The sequence below is a fragment of the Lutra lutra genome, chromosome 10, assembly GCF_902655055.1.
Source record: "Lutra lutra chromosome 10, mLutLut1.2, whole genome shotgun sequence".
Classification (NCBI taxonomy): domain Eukaryota; kingdom Metazoa; phylum Chordata; class Mammalia; order Carnivora; family Mustelidae; genus Lutra; species Lutra lutra.
The window spans coordinates 52,430,089-52,455,693 of NC_062287.1; the positions used below are offsets into that span (position 1 = coordinate 52,430,089).

A 25,605-nucleotide genomic window follows, 5' to 3' on the forward strand; every position below is an offset into this window, starting at 1 on the left:
ACACATGCACTCACAAGCCAGGCACACATGCCACACACTTCCCTCCAGGCAGGCCCACGAACCTGCCATGTGGAGAGGTGCCACGTCTACATGCACATGCCCCCAGTGCTGTGCTGAACACGTGTACACGCACACTCAAGCAAGCAGAAAACACGCATACGCACGCACTGACCCCTCCCCAGTCAGGGCTCTGGTGAGCAAATGTCCCTCACATGCAGCCCTGCCCACCCCTCACGGCACCCATCACTGCGCCTTCCTCAAGTGCAGTGTGGCACCCGCTTCCAGGGACAGGCCACGCAGCGGGGAGAAGGGCTATCCCTCAGGCACCCTCCTCTGGCTCCCAAGCCCCCACGCAGAGCCTGGTCTGGCCCCCCCTTACCGATCCAGCAGGTACTTTAGGTACTCTGAGCAGTCCTGCTGGGTGCCGGGGCTGAACCAGGGTGTCCAGGATGCAGAGAGGAAGTTCTCTGGAGAGATGGCAGGCCGCTGGGACCAAGGCAGGTGGAAGGCACGTCAGGAGCAGGAGGCCACTCACTAATCAGCTCTGCTGCATGCTAGGCCCAAGGGTACCTGGGGACTCTCTGTCCCAAACTTCCTGGCCTCTACCCTGAAGTCCTCCCCACCCCTCATCGTCCCTGAACCGCCTCTCCCACCACGTCCATGCAGCCCATGCGCACGGCCTTAGGTTTGTGGAGATGAACCAATTCTCTAGCGATTTGCTCTCCCCCGGCACACCTATTTCTTTCCAGACCCTCATCCATTGCCATTCCCTCTGTCTAAAACGTCTTTCCTCCATCAAAAGCCTACAGAGTTCAAGACCCAGATGCACGGACACCTGTTCCATGAGTTCTTCCCAATGGTCCCGCCCCTACCACAATCAGCTCTTCTCTCCCTTGCGCGCACACAACACTGCATTTCTCTCCATTCAAGCATTACAACTGTTCTCTGCAGCTCCACCTTCCCCACCAGACTATGAGCTCCATGAAGACCCGGACTGTGGCTTCCTCCTCTCTGTGACCCCCAAAGAGCCTTACATAATGCCTGGCCAAGGGTTTCAGGTCCCATGAGGGCAGAGACTGAACAAAACAAATACGGCCCTCAGGGGACCTGGCGATGCCAGTGCTCAGAAATGACAGCAGATGAGACAAGCAACATCTAGCACAAGAGCGTGAACCACTGATGGAAGAGACCTGGCCATCAGCACACAGAAGGGGGCACAAGGAAGCACTCCCTCTCCTGTCCCATGAGGCACCAAACCGACCACGAACCCATGCCAGCCCCAACGCGGGACTCACCAGCATACACCAGGAAGCAGGGCCTTTGACCCAGAAGCAGGGAGGGTGGCAGCCCAGGGCCTCCTCTCCATGGCGCACCAAGCCCCCTGCACTCACCTGGCTGTGCTCTAGGAAGGCAAAGAGCCACTGCAGCTTGGTCATCAGGGGCTGGGAGTTGTTCTCCGTCAATCTGAGCACACAGTGTCTGAAGCTTCAGAAGAAAGCAAAAGCATCCAGGGTGTAAGCCGAGGGCATCCAAGGAGCCTCTCCTCACCCGCAGCCCAGGCAACCCCGGCACCCAGCCTCAAGGCACAGCAGCTACTTCAAGCTCAGGCAAGAAAGAGCAGGTGAACAACCCAGCCTGGACAGTGAAGTCGGCCCTGCAGCTTGTTCCAGTTCAGACAGCCCACGACCCTGAGACTCAAAGGCTCCAGGGTGCTGAGATCCTATAGTCTCAGGGCAGGGAGGCTGGAACTCTCCCGCGGGCGCCAGTCTGCACTGCCGTGGTGCACACCCATCTCTTCCTCCCCCCGGAAAGGGCCTTCAGAGCCACCCAGAGCAGCTGGCCTTGCTGCAACCGGGTCCCTCCCAGTCTGCTCTCACAGGCCCTTCTGGGGACCCCCCACGCCATGGCCCTAAGACCACCCAAGTGGTTCTGCTGCCTTCAAATGAGGGAGGCAGGGGTCCATGTGAGGAGTGCGCTGCACAAGGAGGATACGGCAGGGAGTGACAGTCTCCTGACAACCGGGTGGGACCCTGCAGGAGAGGGGAAGGAGGCCCTGCTGACACCAGCATTGCCTTGGAGCGAACCAATTCCCACGCCTCACCTTAGCTCCTGTGCTCACAAACAGCTCTGGGTAGCCAGGTCAGGCATCTTTCCAACCTGAGCCTGCTGCACAGAACGGTGTTACCCAAGTGTGACCCCCTGCCATCCATCACAACGTTCAAGTGCAGGAGCTGAGGGAGCAGTTAGGGACACGTACAGCAATGTGGCCTCACTACCATCATGTAAGCACTCGGTCAGTCTGGTAGGTCGTCCGACTGTATTTTACAAAAATTAACAGTCTGTAGCAGACTGGACACTGGAAAAACTAGACCCTCACCAGGTCTGAGAAGCACACACGTTAGGAAGTGCTCGAGAGTTAGCTCTGACCTCCCCACAACAGACCTGAAGCTCAGAGAGGAGAAACCTACTTGAAGTCATACCACAAGCCAGGGCAAAGCTTCTTGCTCTGTTTCTTTCTTAAAAAGATGCCTAAGTGTGGTGCCGGTGAAAGATGAGTCAAATGGATCAACAGGATAGAACAGAGAGCCAGAAACAGGCCCCAAAATACCGTCCCCTGACCTTGGACAAAGGAGCAAAGGAAAACAAGGGAGCAAAAACCAGTCTTATCAACAAATGGAACATTTGGACACCCACAAGAAAAATACACATACCAAGACACATACCTCACAATCATCCCACAAAATTAACTCAAGATGGACCAGAGACCTAAATATAAAACACAAAATGATAAAATTCTCAGACAGTAACACAGGAGATAACCTCTATGACCTTTGGTATGGTGATGCCTTTTTAGAGGCAGCACCAAAGACATGATCTGTGAAAATAATTAATAAGCTGGATTTCCTTAAAATTAAATTCTTCTGTTCTGGGAAAGAAAACAACCAGAGAATTAAAAGACAAGTCAGAGTCTTGGAGAAAATATTTGCAAAAGACCCATCCGATAAAGGTCTGTTATCCAAAATATACAAAGAATTCTTAAAACTCAACAATAAGAAAACCAACAACCAATTTTTAAAAGGGCCAAATACAGAGAAAGGGGAGTGTCCAAGTTGGTGGCATAGTGAGATCAGGAACCCCAAAGACACACCCAATCCACAGCTCCCTCTGGATCGGGTCCCTCCGAAAAAGATCTGAAAACTAGAAGAACTGCTTTTCCACAACCAAGGACAGAAGGACCACCCAGAGATGCCTCAGAGGGGCTTAGACAGAGTCTTGCCAAAAAACCCCACCCTGCCAGCAAAGACACACAACAGGGAGGGATGGTCCTAGACAGGTGCTTCCACCAGGGGACAGAAGAGTTGATGCCTCCCGCCTAGCACCCCAGAGCCTGGGATCTTTACTGGAGAGAGAGGAGCCTCCAGAACATGGGACTGGCTAAGCCAGGGGTCCCAAAGTACTCTGATAAACTAAGCTCTGCCTCGGAGGGCTTGACCCGAGCTCCAGGGAAAAAAAACACAGTTTGCAAAATGCCTGAACTGTAGGTCTGATCAATTAATTTCCAGATCTGGAGACAACAGCTAGAGGAACGGGGACAGCTGAGAAGCCCCCTGGTGACGGGGGCCCCGGGGGGCCACCATCATCGCACCACAGACAGGGTGCCAGCATGGGTAGGCAGACTCAGCCGGGTACCCAGCCTCCACTACCTCGCTGGAAGGGACAGGAGTGCATCCACTGAGTCAGACCACACAGGGAGTGGTAGTGTTTCCCCACTCCAGGCTAAGACAGCGAGTGCAAACCGTCATGGAGTTCTGGCACTCCAGAGTGAGAATCTGCTAGTGCAGGTGGGCGGACGCAACAATCCCCCGGCCCCCCGAGCGGGGACATGTGTGCAGAGGAAGCACTCTCCCACCGCACTGCCGAAGCCCAGGGGTGTATACAGTCCCACCATTTCTCTGCCGTCCTTCTGAAGCCAGCTAACAAGCCCATTCCCTACAGTCTCTGGCTGTCTTGCTCAAGCAAGTGGGTATGCCCGACCCACACAAGAGATGCCCCTAGATCACCCGGCCCTCATGGCCCAAGACGGCTATGGTTAGCAAGCTGTGCACAAAGCTAACACACAGAAAGTTCCTGGCAGGAGGCGCCTGGGTGGCTCAGTGGGTTAAAGCCTCTGCCTTCGGCTCAGGTCATGATCCCAGGGTCCTGGGATGGAGCCCCACATCGGGCTTTCTGCTCCTTGGGGAGCCTGCTTTCTCCTCTCTCCCTCTGCCTGCTTCTCTGCCTACTTGTGATCTCTGTCTCTCAAATAAATAAGTAAAATCTTTAAAAAAAAAAAAAAAAGAAAGAAAGAAAGAAAGTTCCTGGCAGGCTACCCACCCCCACCCCCAGGACACTCACAGGCCACAGACTGAAACACAACCTGACTCTGCCTATGAAAAAAGCCAAATACTTAGTCCAGAGCATCAGCCAGAAGGACAGGCTTCAGGTTTCCCACCTATCTAGAGGCTGAGAAAGCCCTTCCAGAACAGGAGCAAGGAGACAGAACATTGTGTACACCCTTCGCCTCACTCCTGCTGGAGGGAACTCCCAGAAAGGAGCTTGGCTGGTGCCCTGATTTTGAAAACTGTTGTCCAGGGAACACTTCCAGATCTGACCTGGAGGCTGGCAGGGATTACTACTGTAGCAACATAGGACCCAACATATTCACATACTTCACAAGCTACTGCCTGAGAGTCTGGCTTCCCATCACCTGAAACTAGGTGCTAAATGAGGTCCCTACCTTTGGATCACTGACAGGTCTTAGAACGTGCTCAAATGGGGTCATATCAATAGGGACATATGAAGAATAAATCCGGTGATTTAGCAAATTACAAAAGTTCAAGAGACAACCAAGAACCAAGACAAGAGTGACCAAGAATCCACCTACAAAAGGCCACGCCTTGAAGACAAAGAGGTGGCTGTTCTGCCTAATAGGGAAAACAGAGGCAGAGAGTCAAGGAAGATGAGGCAACAGAACTGTGCTCCAAACAAAAGTACAAGATAAGGGAGTCTGCTTCTCCCTCTCACTTTCCCTCTGCCCTCCCCCCCCCCCCCCCCCCCCCCCCCCCCCGCACTCACACACTCTCTCTCAAATAAATAAAATCTTTAAAAAAAAAAAAAAAAAGAACAAGATAACACCTCAGAGAAAGACCTTAAGGATGAGGTCTTAATCTTAATCTACCTGATAAAGAATTCAAATGAATGAACATAAACATGTTTACCAAACTTGGGGAAGGGGCAGCGGTGGGGACTAGATGAACACAGTGAGAAATTCTACAACAAAACAGCATGGTGAGCAAGTACCAAAAGGAAGTCACAGAGGTAAAGAACGTGACAACTCAAATGAAAAACAGACTAGAGCAGCTCCACAGCAGAATGGATGAGATAAGAGAAACCAGCAAGCAGGAAGACAAACCAGTGGAACTCACCCAGACCAAACAGCAAAAAGGAAACAGAATTTTAGAAGAATAAAGGTAACTTAAGACACCTCGGAGACAATATCAAATGGAATAACATTCATGTTAGAGGGGTTCCGGTAGAAGAAAGAAAGGGCCAGGAAATGTATCTGAAGAAACAGGTTGAAGACTTCTCTAACCTGCGGAAAGAAACAGACGTCCAAGTGTAGAAAACCCAGAGAGTTTCAAATAAGATGAACCCAAAGACAGCCATGGCAAGAAACATTATCATTAAAATGTCAAAACTTAAAGCATCTTAAAAGCAGCAAGAGAATAACAAGTTTTTACCTACAAAAATTTTTTAAAATAAAAATAAAACCATGAAGGCTACTAACAGCTTTGTCAGCAGAAATTTGACAAGTCAGATGAGAGTGGCATGACATATTCAAAGTGCTGAAAAGAGAAATTTACAACTGAGAACACTCTACCCTGCAAGGTTATCATTCAAATTTGAAGGAGAGATAAAGAGCTTTAAAGATAAGCAAAAACTAAGGGAATTCATCACTACTAAATAGGCCTTATGAAAAATATTAAACTTCTTTAAGCTGAAAAGAAATGTCGCTAATAACAAAAACATGCACAGAAATAAAAATCTCACTGGAAAAGCTAAATACATAGTAAAGATAATGGATTAATCAGTTAGTTACAAAGGTACTAAGAAGATTAAAAGATAAAACTCACAAAATTAACTAAAACTATGATAATTAGCTAATATATACATTTAAAAAGATGTAAAAAGAGAGAACAAAAACATGAAACTAGAAAGGCACCCAGGTGGCTCAGTAGGTTAAGCAACCAATTCTTGGTCTCAGCTTGGGTTATGATCTCAGGTATGTGAGATCGAGCCCTGTATCAAGCACTGCAGTGGGCTCTGCACTCAGCAAGGAATCTGCTGGAGATCCTCTCCGTCGTCCTTTCCCTCCCCTCAACCCTGTTTGCATGCACATGTGTTCTTACTCTCTCAAGAAAACAAAAAACAAAAACATGAAACTAGGGAGGGGAGTAAAATGTAATTTTCAAGTGTGTTCAACCATTAGTTGCTATCAACCTAAAATAGAATGTAATTAGATAAATAATATGATGTCTGTGGACATCACAGTAACCACACACCAAAACTTAGAATAAATACACAAAGAAAATGAGAAAGGAGTCCAACATACTATTTTAAAACATCATAAAACCACAAAGGAAAAGAGAGAAAGAAAGGAACTACACACAAAGGCAGAGAACAATTAACAAAATGGCAATAAGTACATAGCTCTCAATAATTACTTTAAATGTAAATGGACTAAATTCTTCAATCAAAAGTGAGCTGGATGGATAAAAAACAATACCTATCCATATACTGCCTACCAAAGACTCACTTCAGAAGTCAGGACACAGACTGACAGTGAAGGGATGGGAGAAAAGAAAGATACTCCATGCAAATGTAAATGAAAAGAAAGCTGGGGAAACTGCACTCACATCAAACAAAATGGAATTTACAACAAATACTATAAGACAAAGAGGGGCACCACATAATGGTAGAGGGGCTGATCCAGTAAGAAAATATAATATTTACAAATCTGGGGTCTCCCAGGTGGCTCAGTTGTTAGGCATCTGCCTTCAACTCAGGTCATGATCCCAGGGTCCTGGGATTGAGCCCCACATTGTGCTCCCTGCTTGGCAGGAAGCCTGCTTCTCCCTCTCCCATTCCTCCTGCTTGTGTTCCCTCTCTCATTGTCTGTCAAATAAATAAATAAATAATCTTTTTAAAAAATTTATAAATACATATGCATCTAAAATAGGAGCGCCAAAATATACAAAGCAAATATTAACACACTTAAAGAGAGAAAAGGAGAACAATACAACAGTAAGGGATTTTAACACCTCACTTACATCAATGATCAATCAGCCAAATGGAAAATTAGTAAGGGAACATCAGCCATCAGCAACACATTAGACCAGATGAACTTAACAGAAAAATACAAAACATTCCATCCAAAACCAGGAGAATAGACTTTCTTCTCAAATGCATATGGTATATTATGCAGCTCTATCACACATTAGGTGACAAAAGCAGTCTCAATAAATTCAAGAAGACTGAAAACATATCAAGCATCTTCTCTAACCACTATGGTATAAAACCAGAAATCATTTACAAGAAGGAAATGGGAAAAACCACAAATCTGTGGAGAGTAAACAATGTGTTACAACTGAACAACTAGAAGAGATCAAAGATCAAAGAAGAAATTTTTAAAATACCTAGAGATAAAACAGAAATATCCCACACACACAAAAACAGAAATACAACATACCAAAATCTATGGGATCCAGTAAAATAAGTTCTAAGAGGGAAACTCAGAGTAAACCTCAAGAAACAAAAGAAATCTCAAACCATTTAACTTTACACCTAAAAGAACTAGAAAAAGAACAAAGCTCACAGTTTAAAAAAAAAAAAAGGAAATAATAAAGATCAGAGCACAAATAAATGGAATAGAAACTTAAAGCACAAGAGAAATGATCAATGAAACTGAAAGCTGGTTCTTTGAAAACAAAATTGACAAACGTTTAGGTACATTAACAAAGAAAAGAGGACTCAAATAAAATCAAAAGTGAAAAAAATGTTACAATTGATGCCAAAGAAATACAAACACTCATAGGATACTACTATGAACTATAAAAACAATAAATTGGGCAACCTAGAAGAAATGGATAAATTCTTAGAAATTTACATTAGTTCTAGAAAATCTAAGGATACTGATGACTAGTAAGGAGACTGAATCAGTAATCAAAAAAGTCCCAACAAACTGAGGTCCAGGACCAGACACTTCACTGGTGAATTCTACCAAAAATTCTAAGAATATGAATACTGGGTATCTAGCCTTCACAAATTCTTCCAAAAAACTGAAGAAGAGGGAAAGCTTCCAAACTCATTTTATGAAGCCAGCACTACCCTGATACCAAAAACAGACAAGGATACAACCACACACAAAACAGAAAGCTACAAGCCAATATCCCTGATGAATACAGATGCAAAAATTGTCAACGAAATATTAGCAAACTGAGTTCAACAATACATTGAAAGGATCATATACCATGGCCAAGTGGGGTTTATTCCAGGTTCAAGGATGGCTCAACATCCACAAATTAACATGATATATCACACTAAATGTAATGTAAATTTCATATAATCTCAATAGAGAAAAAGATTTTGACAAAATTCAATATCCACTTATGAAAAAAATTCTCAACAAAATGCATACACAGGGAATGAAACTTAACATAAAAAAGGTCACATATGGGACGCCTGGGTGGCTCAGATGGTTAAGCAGCTGCCTTCAGCTCGGGTCATGATCCCGGTATCCTGGGATCGAGTCCCACATCGGGCTCCTTGCTTGGCGGGGAGCCTGCTTCTCCCTCTGCCTCTGCCTGCCACTCTGTCTGCCTGTGCTCGCTCTCGCTCCTCTCTCTCTGACCAATAAATAAATAAAATCTTAAAAAAAAAAAAAGGTCACATATGACAAACCCACAGCTAACATCATACTCAATAGTGAAAGCTTAACAAAACAAAGATATTCAATATTCCCGCTTCCATCCAACATAGTACTAGAAGTCCTAGGCACAGCAATTAGGCAGAAAAAATAAATAAAATGCATACAATACACACAATATATATATATACACACACACTATATATATTCCATACACACACACACACACACACACACACAGAGTTTTTTTCATCCATTCATCTGTTTTTTGACACTTGGGTTGTACACACACGATGGAATACTACTCATTCATTAAATTAAAAACATAAAATAAATTTAAAAATAGGGCCCCTGGGTGGCTCAGTAAGCAACTGACTTTTATTTTGGCTCAGGTCATGATCTCAGGATCTTGAGATCAAGCCCTGTGTTGGGCTCCAGGCTCTGTGGGGAGTCTGCTTGGGATGCTTTCCCTCTCCCTTGGCCACCCCCCTCAAATAAATAAATAAATCTTTTAAAAATAAATAAATAAATAAAAATCATGCTCTTTCCAACCTGGATGGACCTTAAGGATATTAAGCTAAATGAAATAAGACAGAAAGGACAAATACACCACGATTTCACTCATGTGTGGAATCTATAAAACAAAACCAAGACTCACAGAGACAGACTGCTGGTTGCCAGAGAGGAGGAGCATTGGCAGTGGTGAAACAGGTGAAAGGAATTAAGGAGTACAAACTTCCAGTTAAAAATAATTCACAAGCATGGGGAGTACAGTCAATAATATTGTATTAACACTGTAAAGCGACAGATTACAGTAACTAGACTTCTCCTGGTGACCATTTCCCGATGTATACTAATGTCAGATCACTGTGTTGTACACCTGAAACATAATATTGTATGTCGATCATAACTCAATTTTAAAAAGAGCCAAACATCTTTTTTTTTTCTAAAATTTTTTATTTATTTATTTGACAGATCACAAGTAGGCAGAGAGGCAGGCAGAGAGAGAGAGGAGGAAGCAGTCTCCCCACTAAGCAGAGAGCCCGATGGGAGGCTCGATCCCAGGACCCTGGGATCATGACCTGAGCTGAAGGCAGAGGCTTTAACCCACTAAGCCACCCAGGCGCCCCCCCATTTTGTTTTAATTGGCATTTCTCTGATGACCTATGACGAGGAACATCTTTTTATGTGCTTATTTGACATCTCTGTATCTTTGGTGAGGTGTCTGTTAAGATGTTTGGCCCTTTTTGGGGCGCCTGGGTGGCTCTGTGGGTTAAAGCCTCTGCCTTCAGCTCAGGTCATGATCTCAGGGTCCTGGGATCGAGCTCTGCATTGGGCTCTCTGCCCCGCATTGGGCTCTCTGCTTCCTCCTCTCTCTCTGCCTGCTTCTCTGCTTACTTGTGATCTCTGTCTGTTAAATAAATAAATAAATAAATAAATAAATAAATAAATAAATAAAATTTAAAAAAAAACAAAAACAAAAACAAAATGGGTTCTGGTCTAAGATGGCAATAAGGAGGACCCTGAGCTCACATTCTCCAGACATACCAAACCTACACCTACTTATAGAGGCATTCCTCCTGAAGAACTAAGGGTTGATTGGACAGCTTCTGCACGACCAACTGGAGAACATCATGAAAGACAGAGATAGAGATGGAAACCAAGGTTCAGAATCCCCACCACCAACTCTGCAAACTGCCATGGGGAGGAACCGTCCTGAGGGACCATGAGCAGATCTGTCTATGCTGAAGCACAGTTGAAAAAAGAAAAAAACTTCTCTTTAAAAAAGCAACAATAGGGTGCCTGGGTGGCTCAGTGGGTTAAGCTTCTGCCTTCAGCTCAGGTCATGATCCCAGGGTCCTAGGATCCAGCCCAACATCAGGCTCTCTGCTCATCGGAGAAACTGTTTCCCCCTCTCTCTCTGCCTCTCGGCCTACTTGTGATCACTGTGTCAAATAAAATCTTAAAAATAAATAAAAATAAAAATAAAAAATAAAAAAGCAACAATATAAAGGAACCAGCCCTAGAACCCTGCCAAACAGCAGGGGAACTGCTGGAACTTCCTCTGGACAAAAGGGCTGTTGAGCACCACAGTTTATGATCCCCTCCGGCCTGAGAGCACAGACAAGAGCAAGACCCAGGCACCATGGCTGTCCTGCCCCTTCCGTGGGCCCCAGGCCTCTCGCCCATCCCAGGCTGAGCCGTCCCACCAGGGTAGCCCCAGGACAGCACACACCCCGATGCCCCCGGTCAGCCTGTTACAGCTACAGCCATCTCGCCAAGGTGACACAGTCACAAAGGACCCTGGAACACACCAGGCCCGTACCACTTGGAACCCAGAAGACGTGCCAAGGCACCCCCAGCTCAGGGCACTCGAAGAACTCCTCGCTCACACCTGCTTTGTGCTAGCTACCCCACCAGGGCACCCCAACTTGCCGAGCATCCGGGACACCACAGCTTGAAACCACTCCAGCCTCAACAGTCCTGGCAACAGCCCCCTCCATGCCGAGTACTCCGGGATGCCCCAGCCCACACCCTGTCTCGGCTCCAGCTACCACAAGCTACCCCCCGCATGAAGCACCCTGGGATACCACGGCCCACATGGGCCACAGTTGCAGCCACCCAGCCAGGATGCCCTCCGCACCGAGCACCCTGGGACCACCCCGGCTTGCACCCACTTCAGCTCCAGCTGCCCTGCCAGGGTCTAAAGGGAGTCTCTTGTAGGCAGTATCTCGATGGCCCGTTTTTGTTTTAGAGAGAGGGAGAGAAAGAATCGTAAGGAGGCTCCATGCCCAGGGCAGAACCCCACACAAGGTTTGATCTCACAACTCTGAAATCATGACTGGAGCTGAAATCAAGAGTCTGAGGCTTGGGGCACCTGGGTGGCTCAGTGGGTTAAGGCCTCTGCCTTCAGCTCAGGTCATGATCCCGGGGTCCTGGGATCCAGCCCCGCATCAGGCTCTCTGCTCAGTGAAGAGCCTGCCTCCCTGCTCTCTCTCTGCCTATCTCTCTGCCTACTTGTGATCTCTGTCAAATAAATAAATAAAAATCTTTAAAAAAAAAAAAAAAAAAGAGTCCGAGGCTTAACTGACTGAGCCACCCAGACACCCCTGGGTGTTATTTATCCATTTTATTGCACTGCCCTGTGTTTTCTGATTGCAGCATTTATACCAGGTACATTTTAAATTTAAGTAATTATTGATAGGTACATACTTAAATTTTTTTAAATTGTTTCTATTGTTTTTAATCATTCTTCTCTGTTCCTTTCTTCTCCTGTACTCTTTTCCTTGTGACTGATGACCTTCCCTAATGTTAAGCTTGGCTTTCTATTTTTTGTGTATTACAGGTTTTGGGTTTGTGGTAACCATCAGGTTCATATATGGCATTCTAAGTATACAGCAGTCTATATTAAATTGATGGTCACCTAAGTTCAAACACATTCTAAAAGAACTTTTTACTCCTACCACATTTTATGTATATGTTGACATACACTACATTTTTTTACTCATAATTATCTTACTTCTAATTATAGTTTTTTCCCCCCATTTTAAAGAAATATTTTTAATGTTTCTTACAAGGCCACTCTAGCGATGGTGAACTCCTTTAACTTTGTCTGGGAAGCTCTATCTCTCCTCCAATTCTAAATGATAACCTTGCCAGGTGGAGTATTCTCTATTGTAGATTTTTCCCTTTCACCGCTTTGAAAGGAAATGGTGCCCCTCCCTTGTGGCCTGCAAAGAACGTGCCCAGGCAGGCCAGATGAAGCCAGACTGCCTGTGAGCCAGAAGGCCTGGGGTGCTCAGTGCAGGCGGAGCCCTGGGGCCCTGTTAGGAGCCAAGGCCAGTGCACGCTGGGGTGTCTGAGACAATCCATGCAATCCATGCAAATGGCAGCAAGCAGGCTCCCACGCAAACCAAAGGCAGGAAAACAATACTCAGATAAACTTTAAGACAAAGACTGTGACATGAGAAAAAGAAAAGCATTCCATAGTAACAAAGGCATCGATCCAACAAGAGGCTGTAAGGAGAGCAACACACCACTAAGCCACCAGTGGTCAATGAAGAAATCAAAGGGGAAATAAAAAAAATACATGGAAACAAATGAAAATGCAAACACAACAGTCCACCGTCTTTGGGATGCAGCAAAAGCAGTTCTAAAAGGGAAGTTTATAGTAATATAGGCCTATGTCAAGTTCAAGAAAAATCTCAGACCAGCAGACTAACCTTACACCTTGAGGAGCTTCAAGAACAAAGCCTAAGGTTAGTAAATGCAAAGAAATAATAAAGATCATAGCAGAGATAAATGAAACAGAGACTAAAAAATATCAATGAAATAAAGAGCTGGTTCTTTAAAAATATTTCTTAAAAACTGATAACTCTTTATCAAGAAAAAAAGAGAGGACCCAACTAAACAAAATCAGAAATGGAAGAGAAACAACAACTGACACCACAGAAAGACAAGGGACTTGAAGAGACTACTGCAAACACTACGTGCCCCCGAACTGGACAACCTCGAAGAAATGGAGACATTCCAGCTTCTAAAACTGGGTCAAGAAGAAACAGACCATCTGAATAGACCAATTACTAATAACACAATTGAATCAGTAATCAAATAACTACCAACAAAAGTCCAAGACCAGACAGATTCACACGTAAATTCTACCAAACATTTAAAGAAAAGATAAGACCTATCTCTCTTCAAACTACTCCCCCCACCCAAAAAAAAGGAAGAAAAAGGAAAGCTACCAAATATATTCCATGTTAAAACAACAACAAAGAAAAAACAAATACCAGAACCAGTCAAAGACACTACAGAAAAAGGAAACCCCAGGCCGATATTCCTGATGAACACAGATGCGGAAATCCTCAACCAAGTATTAGCAAACCAATTCAACAGTGCATTACAAGGTCCATGCACCACATGGAAAAAAAGCTGGATTTATTCCGGGGTACACAAACGACACAATATTCACAAATCAATCAAAGTGATACATACTAACAAAAGATAAAAATCTCAATCATCTCAATAGACACAGAAAAAGCATTTGGGAAAATTTAACATCTCTTCATGGTAACAAACAACTCTCCCTGTGTTAGAACATACCTCAACATAATAAAGGTCCTGTATGAAAAACCCACCGCTAACATCATACTTGATGGTGAAAAACAGAGCCCCTCCTATAAGATCAGGAGCAAGACAAGGATGTCCACTCTCACCACTATTATTCAACATGGAGCTGAAGTCCAACAATCAGATAAGAAATAAAAGACATCCAAATCGACCATAAGAGACTCTTAATCTCACAAAACAAACTGAGGGTTGCTGGGGGTAGGGAGGTAGGAAGAGGGTGGTTGGGTTATGGACATTGGGGAAGGTATGTGCTATGGTGAGTGCTGTGAAGTGTGTAAACCTGGCAATTCACAGACCTGTACCCCTGGGGCTAATAATGCATTATATGTTAATTTAAAAATTAAAAAAAAAAAAAAAAAGACATCCAAATCAGTAAGAAGGTAAACCATCACTATTTGCAGGTACCATACTCTACACAGAAAACCCTAAAGAGGGGCGCCTGGGTGGCTCAGTGGGTTAAAGCCTCTGCCTTCAGCTCAGGTCATGATCCCAGGGTCCTGGGATCGAGCCCCGCATCGGGCTCTCTGCTCAGCAGGGAGCATGCTTCCTCCTCTCTCTCTGCCTGCCTCTCTGCCTACTTGTGATCTCTGTCAAATAAATAAATAAAATCTAAAAAAAAAAAGAAAAAAGAAAATCCTAAAGACTCTACCTTTTCAAAAAACTATCAGAATAAACTAATTCAGTAAAGTTGCAGAATACAAAATTAATACACAGAAATCCATTGCATTTATATATGCTAAGAACAAAGTAGCAGAAAGACAAATTGAGCAAATAATTCTATTTATAATTGCATCAATAGAATAAAATACCTAGGAATAAACTTAACCAAGGAGGTAAAAGACCTGTACTCTGAAAACAATCAAACAATCAATGAAAGAATTGAAGATGACACAAATGGAAAAATATTCCATGTTCATGGATTCGAAAAATTAATATTGTTAACATGTCCATACTATCCAAAGCAATCTACAGACTCAATGAAATCCTATCAAAATACCAAGAACATGTATCACAGAACTAGAACAAACAATGCTAAAATTTGTAGAGAACCAAAAAAGACCCTGAATAACCAAAACGATCTTGAGAAAGAACAAAGCTAGAGAGATGGCTGGGTGGTGCAGTCGGTTAAGCATCTGACTTCAGCTCAGATCATCATCCCAGGGTCCTGGGATCCAGCCCCGCATTGGGCCCTGCTCAGCATGAAGTCTGCTTTTCCCTATACCCCCTCCCCTGCTTGTGCTCATGTACTCTCTCTCTCTCAGAAATAAATAAATAAAATCTTAAAAAAAAAAAAAAGACTGGAGACACCACAATCCCAGATCTCAATATATACCACACAGCTGTAGTAATCTAAACAGAATGACAGTGCCACAAAAAGAGACACATAGATCAGTGAAACAGAATAAAGAGGCCAAAAATAACCCCACAATTATATGGTCAAATCATCTATGACAAAGGAGGGAAGAATATACAATGGGGAGAAAAGTCTTTTCACCAAAAAGTGCTGGGAAAACTGGACAGCTCCGTACAAAAGAATGAAACTGAACCAATTTCTTACACCATACATAAAATTAAACTCAAAATGGATTAAAGAACTAAATGTGAGACATGAAATGATAAAACTCCTAGAAGAAAACATAGGCAAGTAATTTCTCTGACATCAGCCTTAGTAACGTATTTTTAGATAGGTCTTCTCAGTAGAGGGGGAATAAAAACATAAAAAAACTTTTGGGAGCACACCAAAATGAAAATCTTTTGCCAGCAAAGGAAACCATCAACAAAACAAAAAGACAACCTACTGAATAGAAGAAGATATTTTCAAACGTTATAGCCTATAAATGATTAATATAAAAAGATAAAAAAAGATAAAATAAATGATTAAGAAAAGGATTAATATTATATAAATACATAAAAACCTGTACAACTCAACACCAAAACATAATCCAACTTAAGAATGAGATGACCTAAATAGACATTTTTTTTTTCCAAAGAAGACACAGATGGCCAACAAGATACATGAAAAGATGCTCAATGAGATGCATTCATCATTGGGGAAATGCAAATCAAAACCACAATGAGATAAGACCTCACGCCTGTCAGAATGGTAGACTCAAAGAGACAAGAACTAAGCATTGGCAAAGATGTGGAGAAAACAGAACCCTTGTGCACTGCTGGTGGGAATGCAAGCTGGTGCAGCCACTGTGGAAAACGGTATGGAGGTTCCTCAAAAAATAAATCCAGTAATTCCATACAATTCAGTAATTCCACTACTGGGTATTTACCCAAAAAAAATAACACTATTAACTCGAAAAGATATCTGCACCCCTATGTTTACTGCAGCATTATTTACAATAGCCAAGATACGGAAGCAGCCCAAGTGTCCACCAACAGACAAATGGATATAGATGTGGTCTATATACACACAATGGAATATTACTCTGCCATAAAGAATGAACTCTTGCCATTTACAACAACATGGGTGGACCTACAGGCTATGATGCTAAGTGAAATGAGACCGAGAAAGACAAATAACATGATTTCACTGATATGTGGAATCTAGAAAACAAATGAATAAGCAAACAAAAGCAGAAAGAGACTCATAAATACAAAGAACTTAAACTAATGGTTGCCAAGGGGAGGGGGTGAGGGGGCAGGAAAACTGGGTCAAGGGGCCTTGGGAAATACTGGCTTCCAGTTATGGAATCAAGAAGACACAGGGATAAAAGAGAATATAATGAATGTGATGGATGAAAGCTACCCTGTGAGCATACCATAACGTAGACTTGTCAAAGCAGTATTTTGTGCAATACTGCCTGTCAACTATATTTCAATAATAAATAAATACAGAGGACAGTCAAACTCAGAGAGGCAGAGAACAGAATGGTGGTTGAGGGGCAGAAGAGAAAAGAAAGTGGTCAAAGGGCTAGAGTTTTAGTTACGCTAGATGAATTCTACAGATTTACTAAAACAACAACGAGATACTATTATACACCTATTAGAAGAGTTAAAATCCAGGGGCGCCTGGGTGGCTCAGTGGGTTAAAGCCTCTGCCTTCGGCTCAGGTCATGATCCCAGGGTCCTGGGATCGAGCCCCACATCGGGCTCTCTGCTCAGCGGGGAGCCTGCTTCCTTCTCTCTCTCTCTCTGCCTGCCTCTCTGTTTACTTGTAATCTCTGTCAAATAAATAAATAAAATCTTTAAAAAAAAAAAAAAAAAAGAGTTAAAATCCAGAACACAGAAAACACCAAATGTTGGCAAGGATGGGGAACAGGAAATCTCATTCATCGCTGGTGGGAATGCAAAATGGTACAGCTACTTTGGAAAACACCTAGGCAAGTATTTCTTCTTTTTTTTTTTTCTTTTTTAGCAATTTCTTACAAAACTAAACATACTATTGCCATCTGATCCAGCTACCATGCTTGTTATTTACTGAAAGGAGCTGAATCATCATGTCCACACAAAAATCTCTACATGGATGTTTACAGCAACCTTATTCTTAATAACGAAAACCTGGAAGAAACCAATGTCTTTCAAGTATGTAAATGGATGCTCTGTGGCACAAACCAGATGATGGAATACTATTCAGCAGTAACAAGAAATGAGCTACTAAGCCATGAAAAGAAATGGAGGAATCTTAAATGCATACTACAAGAAAGAAACCAATCTGAAAATTACAAACCAATACGGAACCATGCGATTCTAACTATACGACATTCTGGAAAAGGCAAGACTATGGAAACCGTGAAAAGATCAGTGGAAGGGGGACAAAGAGGCAGAGCACAGTGGATTTTTAGGGCAATGACAATATTCTGTATAATAACCACAGTGATGGATACACGTCCTTACACATTTGTCTAAACCAACACAATGGACAATGCCAAGAGTAAGCATGAACTGTGGACTATGGGGGTGATGATATGTCAATGCAGGTTCATCCTTGATTTAAAAAAAAAGGGGTACTATTGTGGTGAGTGACGTTGATAATGGGAGAGGCAGTGCAACTGTGAGGAAAGAAAGTGGTAAATCTTGATACCTTCCTCTCAGTTTTGTAAACCTAAAATTGATCTGGAAAAAAAAAAAGGTTTTAAAATGAGAAGGAGGAGGGATTCTGGGAAGATGGCAGAGTGGTAAGTACCAGGAAACAGTCTCCCCACCTAGACAACAACGCATTGGCAGAATCTGTCTAATGCTTCCTATTTGAAAACTCTGGAGTCCTCTGAAAGCTTACAACTTGGAGGGGAAGGCTTCCACTGTTCACTGCTATCAATTTCACCTCTTAGCACAGCAGCCGTTATCTATCCCCACCCCCCAGCCAAATGGCAGGCAGCTGTGTACATGTTTCTAGAACAGTTTACACACAGCCTGCAGGATGCATGGAGGGTAAAAAGTACTCTGTCTCCCAAATACTGGGAATCTATGCTCTGAGCTCTACTTCTGATCACAGAGGGGCAAAGAGGCAAGCAGCCGCTGAAGCTGCACACACACACACACACACACACACACACACACACACACCCCTTGGGTGCAAGCCCCTCCACCTTAAGCTGAAGTGACCGCCAGGAGACTTAAAGGGCCAGCGCTCCTCTGCCCTCCTTTCCTTTTTAACCTTTCACATTTCAGAAGCCAGACATTAAAAGCTAGAACACTCAGAAATTGCATATACAGGAAAAATCAAAAAGTGACTGCACACGCCCAAGGAAAGGCTCAGAAAAGAAAGAAGACACTTCGTTTACACCTCAGGCTGATCTTCCACACAGAGACAGCCTACAACAATTAAAAAAACAAACAAACAAACAAAAAAAAAAAAACCCACAGAAAACAATGGGGGAAGAGGAGAATTTTATTTCCAGAGTTACCATATTATTAAAATCAAATGTCCAGAGTCCAAGAAAGAATCAGAAGACACACAAAGAAACAGGAAAGTGTGGCCCACTCCAGGGAAAATAACAATCCAACAAAATCTGTCCCCAAGAAAGACTTAAAGGCCAATGAATCAGACAAAGACTTTGAAGTATCGGTTTCTAAAGATAATTAAAGAAGTAAAGGAAGGGGCACCTGGGTGGCTCTGTAAATTAAGCATCTGACTCTTGATTTCGGCTCAGGTCATGAAGTCGAGCCGCTAACAGCACTGGAGCCTGCTTGAGATTCTCCCTCTCCCTCTGCCCCTCCCTTCCCTTCTAAAAAAAGAAAAAAAGATGATTAAAGAACTAAAGGTGTGAAGAAAGTCAAGGAGACAATGTAAATAAAATGAAAATGTCAACAAAGAGACAGAAAACCCAAATGGAAACCAAAAAGAAATTCTGGGTCTGAAAAGAATAGCGACTGAAATAAAAAATTCACTAGAGGGATGCAAAGGCAGATATAAGCAGGCAGAAGAGCAGCTGAACTTGAAGAGAGAACAATGGAAATAATCACAGCTGTGGAAAAGAAAGAAAAAAGACTGGCACAATGTGAACAGAACCTTGGAGACCTGTAAGCCAGCGGCAAAAGGACCGATATATACATGGTGGGAGTCCCAGAAAAGGAAAAGGGGAAAAAAGGGGCAGAGAGAATATTAATAAATAATGATTGAAAATTACGCAAGTTGGATTAAAACCATAAATGAGCCAAGAAGCTCAAGAAAACCCAAGTAAGATGAATTCAAAAAGACCCACTGAGACACATTAAATAGAAAAAAGGGGCGGAAAAAAAGACAACAGACATATCAGATCAACAAAGACCAAATCTTCAAAGCAGCAAGACAAATGAATCATCCCAAACAAAGGATCATTAATACTAATTATGCAAATAGTTATTCACAGATTTCTCATCAGAAACTTTGGAGGCCAGAAGACAGTGGACAAATACCGTCAAAGCGCTCAAAGAAAAAAACTGTTAACCAAGAATCCGCAATGTGGCAAAACTGTCTTTCAAAATTGAGGGAGAACTCAAAACATTCCCAGATAAAACAACAGCTGGGAGACTCTGGGACCACTAGCCTGCCCTGCCCTGCAGTCATGCTCAGGGGCGTCCTGCGAGGTCCTGCGAGCTGAAAGGACAGTACCCTGACAGCACCCTGAAGCACATGCAGAAATAAAGATCTCAACAAACGCAAATACATGGGCGCCTGTGTGGCTCACTGGGTTAAGCCTCTGCCTTCAGCTCGGGTCACAATCTCAGGGTCCTGGGATCGAGCCCCCCATCAGGCTCTCCACTTGGTGGGGAGCCTGCTTCTCCCTCTCTCTCTCTCTCTCTCTCTGCCAAATAAACAAATTTAAATAAAATCTTAAAAAAAAAAAAACTAATAAAAAAAACGCAAATACATGAGCAACTATAAAAGTCACTGTTGTTTTAGCCACCGCCTCTAACTATTATTTCAATTGTGCTTCTTGTTTCAACATTATCTAAGAGAGTGATACATGTAAAGAAAAAATTACTAATGTAAGAGCTAGGAATTACTCTAACTCTGGTTTGTAACTATCTTCTCTTCATGTTATTTAGATCACTAATACATTTTTTTTTTAAAGATTTATATATTTATTTGACAGAGAGAGAGCGAGCGCGCACGCGCGCACAGACAGGGGCAGCAGTGGGCAGAGAGGGAGAAGCAGGCTCCCCAATGAGCCCAGAGCCGGATGGGATCATGACCTGGGGCATCTGGGTGGCTCAGCAGGTTAAGTGTCTGCCTCCGGCTCAGGTCATGATCCCAGAATCTTGAGATCCAGAGCCCGACATGAGGCTCCCTGCTTCTCCCTCTCCTTTTGCCACCCTGCCCCCTCTCATGCTCTCTCTCATTTGCTCTCGCTCACTCTCTAATAAATAAAAAAATCTTAAAACACAGAGGAACTACTGATTTATGTTTTTGGGACATACAGAGTATAAAGAAGTAATTTTGCAACATCAACAACCGAAACAGGTGTGAAGGAGCTGTAAAGGAGCAGAGGTTTCTATGTTATTGAAATTCAGCTGCTACAAATTAAAATTGGAAGGTTCTAAATTTAGAATGTTAAGTGTAATCCCCATGGTAACAACAAAGAAAACAATTATACAATATACAAGCAAGGAAATAAAGAATTTGAACATTTCACTATGAAAAATCAACTGGACGCAGAAGACAACAAGAATGCAGGCTATTAGGGACAAAAAAAGTTAAAGGGTATGTAGAAGCCAAATAGCACAGTGACAGAAGTCCCTCCTGATCCATTATTACTATAAAAGCAAATAGATTAAATCCTCCCATCAAAAAACAAAGATTGACAGGATGGATAAACATGTACAATCCAACTCTAGGCTCTCTGTGAGGGACTCACTTGCAATTCAAAGACACAAACAGGCGTAAAGTGAAAGGACAGAAAAGGATATTCCATACAAATGAAAACCAGCACTGGGCAGAGGCAGCTGAATTGATAGCAGACAAAACAGACCTTAAAACAAAAAAGCTTACAAAACACAAAAAATGTATTGATAAAAAGCTTAATACAACAAAAATATAACAATTGTAACCATTTACACACCAAATGACAGGCCATCAAAATACACAATACAAAGAAACGAGAATTTAAAGGAGAGATCGACATTTCTACACCTCAGTGCCCCACCCACAATCAGGGATAGAACTACCAGAAAGGGGTACCTGGGTGGCTCAGTGGGTTAAAGCCTCTGTCTTCGGCTCGGGTCATGATCCCAGGGTCCTGGGATCGGCCCCGCATCGGGCTCTCTGCTGGGCAGGGAGCCTGCTTCCCTTCCTCTCTCTCTGCCTGCCTCTCTACCTGCTTGTGATCTCTCTCTGTCAAACAAATAAATAAAATCTTTAAAAAATAAATAAAAATTTAAAAAAAGGAACAACCAAAAAAGAAGGTTAAGGAAACAGAGGACTTAACACAATAACCAAGAACCACCTAGATCTAACACACACGTACAGAACACTCCACCCAAAAGCAGCAGTACACATTCTTCTCAAGTGCACATGAGATATTTGCCAGAAAGATTATAAATTAGGCCACAAATTAAATCTCAGATTTTAAAAGATAAATGTCAAAGAATCTTCTCCGACCACACTGGATGAACAGAATCCAGTAACAAAAAGAAAATGCACAAAATTGTGGAAATTAAACAACACATTTTTTTTAAGAGGTAAGAAGAGAAGGAGTTACAGAGGGGCGGGGAAGAACAAAGGAAGAGAGAGAATCTGAAGCAGGCTCCAGGCCCAGCAGGAACCCAACTTGGGGCTCGATCTCACAACCCTAAGACCATGACCTGAGCCAAAATCAAGAGTTGGACACTTAACCAACTGTGCCACCCAGACACCCCTAAACAACACACTTTTTTTTTTTAAGATTTTATTTATTTGTCAGAGAGAGAAGGAGACAGAGAGCACAAACAGGGAGAGCAGCAGTCAAAGGGAGAGGGAGAAGACTCCCCGCTGAGCAGGGAGTCTGATGTGGGCTTGATCTCAAGACCCTGGGATCATAACCTGAGCCACCGAGGTGTCCCAGCAACACACTTTTTAACAACCAAAGATCAAAGAAGAAATCACAAGGAAAATTAGAAACTACTCAGAAACAAATGAAAACACAACAAAACATACCAAAACTTAAGGGATATAGCCAAAGTAGTGATAGGGGAAACATAGCTATAAATGCTCATATTAAAAAACAAGACAGATCTCAAATCGACAACCTATATTCACAACTTAACAAACTAGAAAAAGAACAAACTAAAGCTAGAAGAAAGCTAGAAGCTAGAAATAGAAGCTAGAAGAAGGTAGAAACTAGAAGAAAGTTAGAAGAAAGAAATAAAGGACTAGAGCAGAGAAAATTAAAACAGAAAACAGAAATATAGGAGAAAAAAAAAAAGTTGGTTCTTCAAAAAGAGCAACAAAGTTAACAATCATGGGACACTTGGGTGGCTCAGTCAGTTAAACATCTACCTTCGGCTCAGGTCATGATCCCAAGGTCCTGGGATCAAGTCCTGCATTGGGTTCCTTGCTCAGCGGGAGTCTGCTTCTCCCTCTGTCTGTCACTCCGCCTACTTGTGCTCTCTCTCTGACCAATAAATAACATCTTTAAAAGAAAATTAACAAACATTTAGCTAGATGGACTAAGGAAAAAAGACTCAAATTACTAAAATCAGAAATTAACATGGGGACATCAATACGAATTCAATAGAAATAAGAATAATAATAAGAGAGTAGTATGAAGAATAGTTTGAGCAGACATAAACTAGTAAGGAGGTTGAATCAGTAATCAATAATCTCCCAACAAAGAAAAGTCCTGGACCTCAGGGTTCTCAAGTGAATTCTACCAACCTTTAAAGGAGAACTAATACCAATCTTTCCCAAACTTTTTGAAAAAACTGAAAAGCACTTCTTACGTCTTACTTATTCTAGGAGGTCAGCATAACTCTGATACCAAAGCTGAAAACAGTGTAAAAAAACTACAGACTGATTACCTATAGGAATCCTAATACAAAAATCCTCAACAAATACAAGCAAACAGAATTCAGCAGCACATTAAAAGCAGTATACGACAGGATGCCTGGCTGGCTCAGCTGGAAGAATGTGCTATTCTTGATCTTGGGGCTGTGAGTCCAAGACCCACACTGGGTGTAGACATTACTTAAAATAAATAAATAAACTTTAACAATATTTTAAAAAGGTGAAATGTACTATTAAAAAACAAATAAATAAAAATAATAATAAAAGCAGTATATACCATGACCAAGTAGCATTTATTCCTGGAAAGCAAGGATGGTTCAACATACCAAAAAAAAAAATCAATGTAATATATATACATCACCAAAATAAAGAAGAGAACAACGTGATCAAGTCAATTGATATAGAAAAAGCAACTGACAATAGCACATTTTTATGGTAAAAATACTCTATATAATAGAAATTGTGGAAATTACCTCCACGTGATATAAACCATATACTAAAATCTGTAGCAAATATAACACTCAGTGGTGAAGTCTAAAAGCTTTTCCTCAAGATCAGGAAAAATGCAAGGATGCCTAATTTCACCCCTTCTGATGAACACAGCACTAGAAGGTCTAGCCGGAGCAACCACACAAAAAATAAATAATAAAAGTAAAATTATCTGTCTGCAAAGAATATAATCTTGTTATGTAGAAAATCCTAAAAACCACAGAAAAAGCTGTTCAAACTAATAATTCAGCAAAGTAGCAGGATACAAAGTCAACACACAAGAACCAGTTGCATTTTCATACTCCAATAAAGAACAATCCAAAAGAAAATTACAAAAACAATTCCAATTACAATAGCATTAAAAAGACGTAAAAGATTACACAATGAAAACTACAAAACACTGTTGAAAGAATCAAAGGTATAAATAAATGGAAACACATTCCATACTCATGGATTAGAAGAGTTAATATTGTCAAAATGTCATTATTTCCCAAAGTGATCTGTAGATTCAATGTAATCCCTAGGAAAATCCAATGACATTTTTTTGCAGGAACAGAAAAAAACATTCTAAAATCCATACGGAATCCCAAAGGATCACAAATAATGAAGAACAATCTTGAAAAAGATGAACAGAACTGGGAGGACTCCTACTTTCTGATGTTAAAACCTACTACGCAGAGCTACAGTAACAAAACAATGTGGTACTGGCATAAAGACAGACACAGAGACCAATGGAATAGAGACCCCAGAAATAAACCCTCATGAACATGGTCAAGTGATTTTTGACAAAGTGCCAAGATCATTCAATGACAGAAAGAACAGGCTTTTCAAGAAATGGTGCTGGACAAAGTAAATGTCTATAGCAAAAGAATGAAGTTGGACCCTTACGTAACACCACGTACAAAACTCAGAATGGATCAAGGACCTAAATTTATAATCCAAAACAACAAAACTCTTGGGGGAAAAAACATGGCACAAAAGCTTTACATTGGATGGGCAACCATCTAAGAGAAAACACCAAGGGCACAGACACAACAAAATTACAGAAACTAGACCTCATGAAAGTTTAAAAAATTGTACAGAAAGAAACCATTCAGGGTTTCACTCCAAGATAGAAGGATCCTGAATTCAACTCCTCTCTCAGACACACTAAACATTCAGCTACATATGGAACAATTCCCTTCGAAAGAAATCTAAAAACTAGCTGAGCAGCTCCTACACATCAGGCAAATGAGAAAAACACTGACACAGGTAGGAGAGATGGAGACACAATTTCACCACAGACCCCACCTCTGGAATGGTGACCCACGATCGGGTGGGAAATCACAACTACCAGCTTCTCCCTGAGGAGGGAAGGATATGAATGCCACATCTGGCACCCTAACTTTTAAGACCTGCACCTAAGGAATGGGCACCTAAGGGACAGGGCTAATGTCCACAAGACCAACAGCGCTATAGCAAACTGAGAAACAGTACCTTAACGGCTTGCACAGACCCACCATGGCTAACCCCTCAGGAGCCAGCAGAGAGGCAGCTGAGTGAATCATGTCCAGTCTTTCTGTGAAAAAGTTCATCTGTATATCTTAAAAGTTCAGCCTGACGTGTG

The 25,605-nt window shown here is 42.4% G+C and overlaps 1 protein-coding gene across 1 annotated transcript in view; it reads right to left on the reverse strand.

Annotated features, from left to right (window-relative positions):
• The window catches only part of USP35 (ubiquitin specific peptidase 35), a 53,250-nt gene that overhangs the window by 3,495 nt on the left and 24,150 nt on the right, over positions 1 to 25,605 (reverse strand). Inside the window, exons 8-9 of the mRNA XM_047693004.1 lie at positions 1,392 to 1,485; positions 380 to 486 (exon numbers count right to left, since the gene is read on the reverse strand). Of these exons, the coding sequence (XP_047548960.1) occupies positions 380 to 486; positions 1,392 to 1,485 (201 nt within the window). The remainder of the gene's footprint in view (positions 1 to 379; positions 487 to 1,391; positions 1,486 to 25,605) is intronic.